Source organism: Hevea brasiliensis, chromosome 9 (genome assembly GCF_030052815.1).
Source record: "Hevea brasiliensis isolate MT/VB/25A 57/8 chromosome 9, ASM3005281v1, whole genome shotgun sequence".
Classification (NCBI taxonomy): domain Eukaryota; kingdom Viridiplantae; phylum Streptophyta; class Magnoliopsida; order Malpighiales; family Euphorbiaceae; genus Hevea; species Hevea brasiliensis.
In genome coordinates, this window is record NC_079501.1 from 95,531,578 (window position 1) to 95,542,152 (window position 10,575).

Consider the following 10,575-nt stretch of genomic DNA (forward strand, 5'->3'; position numbering starts at 1 on the left):
GCATTATTTTATTATTTGATAAAAATACTCATAAATATAATTTTCTCTTTTCTTTTTATTATCTTTAGGAAGCAATAACATTATATGGACGTTATAAAATTCGTTTCAGCTTTGACTAAGTAAAATCGGATAAATTTTAATAATTGTCCATGAATTTATGTGGTTATAATATTATAATCTTTCAACTTTAAAACGTAATATAAAACATCCTAAACTTTCAAATTTTACGCAATAAAATTTTTTTAACTTTTAATTATTGATTTTCTAGTTAGAAACTGATGTAAACAACTACCATACGACGTTTTGTTAACATTCTCTCTCCTCTCTTATGTAAAGTGTAAAATTATTCTCTCTGTATGTGAAAAATTATTCTATCTATAGAGAGAAGAATGATTCAATTTACACATAATTTGAGAGAAAAAAGAGAAATACTGACTAAACTTCATGCTGAAACTGTTTAGATCAGTGTCTAACTGAAAAACTAGTAATTAGATATTAGAAAGATTTTATTGTGCAAAATGTAAAAGTTGATAGGGTTTTATATTACATTTTCAAGTTGAGAGACTGTAATGTTCAGAGATAATTGTTAAAATTTACCCCAGCAAAATCTATCAAAAAATTTCACTTATATATATATATATGTTTCAAAAAATTTGTATATACATTTTGTTATATACTTTTATTTTGGATAAATTTTGACAATCGTCCATGAACTTATCTAGTATAATATTATAGTCCTTCAACTTAAAAATATAACATAAAATTCCTTCAACTTTTAAATTTTATACAGTAAAATCCTTTGAACCTCTAATTATCGATTTTTCAGTTAGACACTGATCTGAACAGTTTTAGCGTAGAGTTTAGTCAATATTTTTCTTTTTTCTCTCAAGTTATGTGTAAATTGAATCATTTTTCTCACTGTAAATAAAATGATTTTTCAAGTGCAGAGAGAATACTTTTTTAATTTGAATAAGAGAGGAGAGATAAATATTGATTAAAAGCAATGAGAGAGTTGTTCAAATCAATTTTCAATTAAAAAATCAGTAATTGAAAGTTATAAAAATTTTATTGTGTAAAATTTAAAAGTTTGAGATATTTTATATTAAATTTTAAGGTTTAGGGGTTAGAGTGTTAAAAGCATGTAAGTATAGTTATTAACATTTACCCCTTCTATTTTCTTTTTTTCACCGCAGTGCCGCAGTGTCACAACAAAGTCCTCCTTTGCTTTCCTCGCTCTCTCTCTTTCCCTGTCTGTCGCAGAGAGAGAGTTCATTCCCGGATCTCACTCTCTGGATCCACGCACAGGTAAGCCATTGCTCTTGATCAACCCAATGCTTCACTTCAATTCTTTCTCTAACTTCAATCTTCCTTCCTTTATGCCTGTTATTCCCGCGACTCTTTCTCCTTCTCTCTACTTTTTTTTTTCTTTTTTCTTTTTATCTTTATTCTTTGGGGTTTTTGGTTCTTGGCATTGAACCCTTTGTTTGGTTCCCTAGAAACTTTCAACATGATATGGGTTTTGAATCTTATGATTCATGCAATTCTCTCCATTTTTTCAATCAAAAGGAAGTATTTACATTTAAGTGAAAACCTGGATTATCTGTTCTTGTTAAGCCTTTTCTTTCTTCTTTACTTTTTGTTTCTTTCTGGGTTTTGATTTGATTAAACGAAGAGTTTCTGTTTATCTCTTCTGCTAGATCTGGTGTAGTCAGTTTCTTAGTCGGGTGTGCAGTGATCTGTTGTTTTATTATGTCTCCCATTTTATCGGTATCATAAACAGTCAAGGTGGTGTTCTAGTTCCCAATTGTGTGTGTATGAATGTATGCAACTAATGCTTTATTTCTGTGAATTGTGATTGGAATTTTTTTTTGTTAAGTGTATTTTTGGGTTAGATCATTCAATTAGGGTTTTATAGGTGCTCGTGATGATTTTAGTTTTGTGGGTCATTCAAATTCTTGAAGAGGAAGGAGTGGAGAATGATCCTTCAACTATATTCTACGTTTCAAATAACCAATCATATAATTTTCCCTCTTTCGAAGTACATGAGAAATGATAACGTTGATTGGTGCTCTTTTAATAATTTAGGCTGCTTGAGCTTCATTCTGATATGTATGCTTGCATATATCATAGTGCAGCATCAGGACAGCTATCTTCTTGCTCTGCTTTTGATGTGTTTTGCACTTGTTTCCTTGCTTATGGCTAATGAGCATGTATTGATTGTTTTTGTCAACTATGAAGGGTATGCTTCAGCCAAGTTATTGTGCCTCCTCTATTTAGCAAACTGGTAGACACTGATAGAAATTGGTTTGTGAACAAAGAATCTTGTACAGATATGGGTCGCTTAAAGCTGCAATCCGGAATTAAGGCAATTGAGGAAGAACCTGAAGAATGTGACTCTTCCTACGCTAACAAGGCTACTTTAGCATGTATGATTAATGCGGAAGTAGGTGCAGTATTGGCGGTCATGAGAAGAAATGTAAGATGGGGAGGTCGTTATATTTCTGGTGATGATCAGCTAGAGCACTCTTTGATTCAGTCTTTGAAGGCATTGCGGAAACAGATATTCTCATGGCAGCATCCATGGAATACCATCAATCCTGCTGTGTATCTCCAACCATTTCTGGATGTGATTCGATCAGATGAAACTGGTGCTCCAATCACTGGGGTTGCTTTGTCATCTGTTTACAAGATTTTAACTCTTGATGTGATTGATCAAAACACTGTAAATGTTGAAGATGCTATGCACTTGGTAGTTGATGCAGTGACAAGTTGCCGATTTGAGGTGACCGATCCAGCATCAGAAGAGGTGGTGCTAATGAAGATACTTCAGGTTCTTCTAGCTTGTATGAAAAGTAAAGCTTCGGTCACACTTAGTAATCAACATGTCTGTACCATAGTGAACACTTGTTTCCGTATAGTTCACCAAGCAGGAACTAAAGGTGAGTTGTTACAGCGTATAGCTCGGCACACAATGCATGAACTTGTTAGGTGCATTTTTTCACACCTGCCAGATGTTGACGACACAGAGCATGCACTGGTTAATGGAGTTAGTCCTGCCAAACAGGAGGTATAATTGCACATTTTGTTCTTGTTTACAATTGCAAAGGCTTTCTTCTTATTGTCTTTAACTTTTTCTCTGTAACAATTGTTTTTAATTACACATCAGAAAATGTGATTCTTATCCCAGTTTTCATGCTTGAAAATTGATGGAAATTTGGGGAAAAGTTGCAGTGGTACTAATTTCAAATTCAATAGCTGATAAAGGCATACAGCTTGGTTCTATGATTTTACTTTAATCTAAAATGTTGAGTTTATGTTAATTGTCTTCTTGGTTGGAGATTTACACTATATTCTTTTTGCTTTTTCTTTGAGAATCAATTAATTGATTAGGAAGCCTGGAGGCCATTTTGAGTTCCATGATCTGGTATCTGTCCAACAAGGCATTACAATCTACCATGTGGCATCTCCTGTGAAAACCTATCTAGTATTCTAGTGCCTATAAATTGGAAAAATAAAGAAAATGTCTTGATGTTAATCTACTGACGTATGGAATATAGTTTAGAGATGATCTGTGAGTATCTGTTTTCTTCTTCTTTAAAACTATAATATTTGGATTAAACAATGAATAACTATAGGTTTTTGTGTTCTGCATGTCTGTGTCATGGCTTTATTTTCTGTTTTATAACTCAAAACTTAAGAACCTTCTTTCTATTACAGATTGCTGGTCTAGATAATGATTACACTTTCGGGAGCAAACAAATAGAAAATGGCAGTAGTTCTGAGTTGGATGGTCAAACATCCTCTGTTAGCTATGGTTCGAGTGCTTCCACAGGTCTGGTGGCAACTGTAATGGAAGAAAGTACTATTGGAGGTAGTAGTGGAAAGGATGCCCTTCCATATGATTTGCACCTTATGACAGAGCCATATGGTGTCCCCTGCATGGTGGAGATATTTCACTTCTTGTGTTCTTTATTAAATGTTGCTGAACATATGGGAATGGGTCCCAGATCTAATACAATAGCATTTGATGAAGATGTACCCCTTTTTGCTTTGGGCTTAATTAATTCAGCTATTGAATTGGGTGGGCCTTCTATTCGTCGTCATCCCAGGTTACTGAGTTTGATCCAGGATGAATTATTTCGTAATCTGATGCAGTTTGGCTTGTCAATGAGCCCACTAATTCTCTCAATGGTTTGTAGTATTGTTCTCAACCTTTATCACCATCTGCGTACTGAACTCAAATTGCAGCTTGAGGCTTTCTTCTCTTGTGTCATTCTGAGACTTGCACAGAGCAAATATGGTGCTTTATACCAACAGCAAGAGGTTGCTATGGAGGCTCTTGTAGACTTCTGCAGGCAGAAAACATTTATGGTCGAGATGTATGCTAATTTGGATTGTGACATAACATGCAGTAATGTGTTTGAAGACCTAGCTAATTTGTTGTCAAAGAATGCATTTCCGGTAAACTGCCCTTTGTCTGCAATGCACATTCTTGCTTTGGATGGTCTCATAGCTGTTATTCAGGGGATGGCTGAAAGGATAGGCAATGGATCAGTTAATTCAGAACAGGCACCAGTGAACCTTGAGGAGTATACACCCTTCTGGATGGTGAAGTGTGACAACTATAGTGATTCTAATCACTGGGTTCCCTTTGTCCGCCGGAGAAAGTATATTAAGAGAAGATTGATGATTGGAGCTGATCACTTTAACCGTGATCCAAAGAAAGGCCTAGAATTTCTCCAAGGAACACATCTCTTGCCTGACAAACTTGACCCTCAAAGTGTGGCCTGCTTTTTCAGGTATACTGCTGGGTTAGATAAGAATCTTGTTGGGGATTTCCTGGGCAATCATGATGAGTTTTGTGTTCAAGTTCTTCATGAATTTGCTGGGACATTTGATTTCCAAGGCATGAACTTGGACACTGCTCTGCGGCTGTTCTTGGAAACTTTTAGATTGCCTGGAGAATCTCAAAAAATACAAAGGGTGCTTGAGGCATTTTCTGAGAGATACTATGAGCAATCGCCACAGATCCTAGCTAACAAGGATGCTGCTCTTTTGTTATCTTATTCTCTCATAATGCTTAACACAGATCAGCATAATGTGCAGGTGAAGAAAAAGATGACAGAAGAGGATTTTATCCGGAATAATAGGCACATCAATGGAGGCAATGACTTACCTCGAGAATTCCTGTGTGAATTGTACCACTCAATTTGTAAGAATGAGATACGGACAACTCCAGAACAAGGAGCTGGTTTCCCTGAAATGACCCCAAGTCGTTGGATTGATCTAATGCACAAATCCCAGAAAACTGCTCCATTTATTGTATCTGATTCAAGAGCCTACCTTGACCATGACATGTTTGCTATAATGTCAGGTCCCACAATTGCTGCTATCTCTGTTGTGTTTGATCATGCAGAACATGAGGATGTTTACCAGACATGTATTGATGGATTCTTAGCTGTAGCAAAAATTTCAGCATGTCATCATCTTGAAGATGTATTGGATGATCTAGTTGTTTCTCTATGTAAGTTCACAACCCTCTTGAATCCATCATCTGTTGAAGAACCTGTGCTAGCCTTTGGTGATGACACAAAAGCCAGGATGGCGACTGTGACTGTTTTTACCATTGCAAATAGATATGGTGATTATATTCGCACAGGTTGGAGAAATATTCTGGATTGCATTCTACGGTTGCACAAGCTTGGTCTTCTGCCAGCACGTGTAGCCAGTGATGCCGCTGATGAATCTGAGGTTTCTGCTGACCCTGGGCATGGGAAACCTATCACAAATTCTCTGTCTTCAGCTCATATGCAATCCATGGGAACTCCAAGACGATCTTCTGGATTGATGGGTCGGTTTAGTCAGCTCTTATCTCTTGACACTGAGGAGCCAAGATCGCAACCCACTGAACAACAACTTGCTGCTCATCAACGTACCCTGCAGACCATCCAAAAATGCCATGTTGACAGCATATTTACAGAGAGTAAGTTCTTGCAAGCTGAATCTTTATTGCAGCTTGCACGAGCACTCATCTGGGCAGCAGGGCGTCCCCAGAAAGGAAACAGCTCCCCAGAGGATGAAGATACTGCAGTTTTCTGCCTGGAGTTGCTGATTGCAATTACTCTGAACAACAGGGACAGGATTGTTCTATTGTGGCAGGGTGTTTATGAGCACATAGCTAACATTGTTCAATCAACTGTAATGCCTTGTGCCTTAGTAGAGAAGGCTGTGTTTGGACTCCTCCGGATTTGCCAGCGGCTGCTGCCATACAAAGAGAACTTGGCTGATGAACTTTTGAGGTCATTGCAACTTGTTTTGAAACTTGATGCCCGTGTTGCTGATGCTTACTGTGAACAAATTACACAGGAAGTCAGTCGCCTTGTGAAAGCAAACGCTACGCACATCAGATCTCTAATGGGATGGCGTACAATTACATCACTACTTTCCATCACAGCTCGGCACCCTGAAGCTTCTGAAGCTGGATTTGATGCGTTGTTGTTCATAATGAGTGATGGAGCTCACTTGTTACCTGCCAATTATGTCCTCTGTGTTGATGCAGCCAGGCAGTTTGCAGAGTCTCGTGTGGCACAAGCAGAAAGGTCTGTGCGTGCACTAGATCTAATGGCAGGTTCTGTTGATTGTTTAACTCGGTGGTCTCATGAGGCTAAGGAAGCAATGGAGGAGGAGGAAGCTGCAAAGTTGTCACAGGATATTGGGGAGATGTGGCTGAGGCTTGTGCAGGGACTAAGAAAAGTTTGTTTGGATCACAGAGAAGATGTTAGAAACCATGCACTTTTATCATTGCAAAAGTGCTTGACAGGAGTGGATGGGATCAATCTGCCACATGGTTTGTGGTTACAGTGTTTTGATCTGGTAATCTTTACGATGCTTGACGACTTGCTGGAAATTGCTCAGGGACACTCCCAAAAAGATTACAGAAACATGGATGGCACACTAATAATTGCTGTAAAGCTCCTTTCAAAAGTGTTTTTACAGTTACTACATGAACTTGCACAGTTAACTACTTTCTGTAAATTATGGCTGGGGGTGCTCAGCCGAATGGAAAAATATCTAAAAGTCAAAGTAAAAGGGAAGAAGAGTGAGAAGCTTCAGGAAGTAGTGCCTGAGCTGCTTAAGAACACCTTGCTAGTGATGAAGACTAAGGGAGTACTGGTACAGAGGAGTGCCTTAGGTGGGGATAGCTTGTGGGAGCTGACATGGCTGCATGTGAATAACATTGCTCCATCTTTACAATCTGAGGTGTTCCCTGATCAACACTGGGAGCAGTCCCAGCATAAGCAGGGCGAAACTGGTGGAAGTCTGGTGTCCGATGAAACAGGTGCTGTTCCTTCAAATGGATCATTACCTTCTGAAGGTTCTGGCACTGGGGGTTAACATGTACACACAGTTTTCATCATCCTGTATTATGTTTTTTTGACGCATATAGCTGAGATTTCATGTCAAGTCACCAGAATTAACTGGGGTAGTGGTAGAGATTGAGGAAAGTCCTGGTATCAGCTCGGCTCAATAGAAAGTAGTCATCATGGTAAATGTCCTTGTTTAGAGATATGAATTTGTGACCCTATATTCCTCCTCCTATTAGTGCTCCTCGTCTCTGCTTCAATTTCATCTGGCCTTAGTTTGTTGTCGTTACCAAAATGTGGATTTCCCTGAAGATGTTATATGGTTCTGTAGGATCATCATGTAGGATGTTTCTGCAGATGAATGAATTCGACCCTCATGATTTGGTATTTTGAAAATTTGGAAGGGAAGAATTGCTTCATCTATTGTGTAGGATATTTAAGCCTATAATTTGTATTGGCTTGCTCAGTAATGTACAGAACTACAAATTTTAGACTTCTGTTTTAATTAGTTTTTCCTCAGTATGATAATGAAGAGCAGTGTTTTGGCTGGAGACTTAATCTAAATCAAATCAAATGACTTGGGAACAAAAAGTGCCTAGTGGTAAAAATGCCATCTTGCGACTATATTCCATGCTTCTATGCAATTTTTGTTTTATTATTTGGTTTTTATATTTTAATGAAATTAATTATTTTTATTTTATTATTTGATTTTTATATTTTAATGAAATTAATTGTTCGATCTCTATATTTTAAAGGATATACTGTTTAATTTTTATATTTTGATTTTATTAAATTATTTAATCACTCTACTAAATTTTATATTAATCAATAGATTTTAATGTTAAATTACTATTTAGTCATGTTATTTTATTGTAGTTTAAAAAATAAAAATACTACTATTTAGCCTCTTTAATTTAATTAAACTAATTAGTTAGTACTTATATTTTTAAAAATATAATATTTTAAAAAATATATTTCTAGATGAAAATTGAAATTTTACTATATAGATATTAATTTTAAATTTTGTATTTTTTTATAATTATTCAAGTATTTTCATTAAAATTTGTGTATCATATTTGTATTTTTTTCTATTAGAAAATAATTTTCTCAAATTATCGAATTGATTACTTGGAGATTTAAAAGAATTAATTAAGCTTTTTTATAGACAATTTGCACCATTTTCTATTAAAAGATAAAAATAAATAGAGAATGAAGGAAAGAAGAGCTCAAGTATAAAAAAAAAAGAAACATGAGAAGAAATGAATAATGGAGGCTAAGAAAGAAATAAATGAGAAAAGGTCAAAATATAAAAAAATAACTGAAGGGATTAAAGAGTTAACAAAACAAATTAATAGTAGTATTTTTCAAAATATAAGAATCAATTAATTAGTTTTATTAAAATAAAAGGACTTAATAACAGTTTGATTGACATTAAAATCTATTAATTAATAGAAAATTTGATGAAAATATTAAATAGCTTAATGAACTAAAAATAGAGAGATTAAATACTTTTAATTTTTTAACATATATAATCCAATAGTTAATTTCTTAAAAATACAAAGTGTAAATAATAATTTCTCCTTAAAAATTTGTTATAAATTTATCTACAAAGCAGTAGTTTTTTTTTTTTTTACCCAAAGGCATACACACACCTAGGTAATTTAGTGATAGAACATGATCCTTGGCATACTAACATATATAAATTACCTACACATGCTATCCACAACCAATATGAAATCCCGAAGGATTAGCCCTCCATGCAGCGGATCACTATGTGGGGGGTTAAATCCACACGCACACAGGTTTATCCTCTTGAGCACTTTGATTTTTTTTACCCAAAGGTATGCACATACACCCAGGCGATTTAGTGACAAAATACATCCATTGGTAAAACTGTGACAATTTTATAAATGCATGTTATCCCATATAAATTATCTACACACGCTATCTACAATCAATGTGTAGTTGATTGAGATGAAATACTATTTTTAAAACTATAGAATCCAGATAATTAGAATCAAATATTATTTCCTTAAAAAAAATTTTGAATTCATATAATATATAATTTTAAAAAATATTTATTTATGTCTTATTCAACTGTCATGTTCGTCTAAAATTGTTCAATTCAAATTAGCGAATCTTATTTGTCTCGAATATGATTAAAGATTGATATAAACACAATAAAATTAATAAATTGTGTAAAAATCTAAATACAAATATAATTTTTTTATTATATATGTTATCGGATATAACATGATTAATTTGATATGATATGATACAATTAATATAATTTAATATGGTTTAATATAATTTATTTGACACATTTTAATATGATTTAATATTTTTAATTTTTAAAAATTAATATGTAATATGAAATTTACACTTTAATTTTAATTATATATAAATTTAATAATATATAAAATTATGCTATCTAACACTAAATAAAGTGATATTTTAATTTTTTTTTGGAAGCAATATTTAAATATTAGCTAATTAATATTTTAATAAAAAATATAAAAAACAAATACTTGTAAACTTAAATAAATTTTAATATAAAAAAATAAAAATAAACTACAATAAAGTTTTAATATAATAAATAATTAAGTTTAATATTTATTAATTTATTATTTTTTAATAATATAATTTGTGGATTAACAGGTTGACCAATTAATGAGTCAAAACAAATTGATGGAGTTATAAACGTATCAAATTAGATTAGCGAATCAACCTATAATATGACACGATTATTAACATGTCATAAACGGGTTGACATGATTTCGTCACAAACACAATTAAACCTAACCAAATCCTTTATTTTCGTATTGTCTTGTGTTCATAGGTCTGTCTAAAATTGTCACTCGTATTCTCAGCATCAATATTATATGGCTATACCCTATTTAGGATAAGTAATTAGGGTTGTGCGATTTCTGTTTTGGTTTGGTCCTTTGTAAGAACTAGAATTATAACCAAACTTCGTGTAACATCCTCAATTTATTCTAAAAGAATTCATAGGAACTATAAAATTAATTATATGTGAAATTGTTTCCATTCATACCTAGGAAGTTAGCCACTAAGAGTTAGAGGACTAAAATGAATTAATTAATAAGTTAAGGGATAAATAAAAGATTAGTGGACTCACTTGAATCAATTATAAAGTTGAGGGGAAAAATTAGAAATGATAAAGTGATCAATCAATAGGAAGTTGAAACCT

The 10,575-nt window shown here is 33.9% G+C and overlaps 1 protein-coding gene across 1 annotated transcript; it reads left to right on the forward strand.

The window, feature by feature from the left end:
* The first annotated feature begins 1,173 nt into the window (after positions 1 to 1,173).
* LOC110645704 (ARF guanine-nucleotide exchange factor GNOM) lies at positions 1,174 to 7,915 on the forward strand. The gene is made up of 3 exons (XM_021798934.2): positions 1,174 to 1,305; positions 2,239 to 3,067; positions 3,718 to 7,915. The coding sequence occupies exons 2-3, from the start codon at positions 2,333 to 2,335 to the stop codon at positions 7,393 to 7,395; spliced, it is 4,413 nt and encodes a 1,470-aa protein (XP_021654626.2). The 5' UTR covers positions 1,174 to 1,305; positions 2,239 to 2,332; the 3' UTR covers positions 7,396 to 7,915.
* Positions 7,916 to 10,575: the final 2,660 nt, after the last annotated feature.

Bases quoted from the DNA above. Each gene is read 5' to 3' on its own strand.
- LOC110645704 (XM_021798934.2), top strand. From the start codon at position 2,333: ATGGGTCGCTTAAAGCTGCAATCCGGAATTAAGGCAATTGAGGAAGAA. The intron at 3,068-3,717 runs GTATAATTGCAC...TTTCTATTACAG, and splicing joins TTAGTCCTGCCAAACAGGAG to ATTGCTGGTCTAGATAATGA.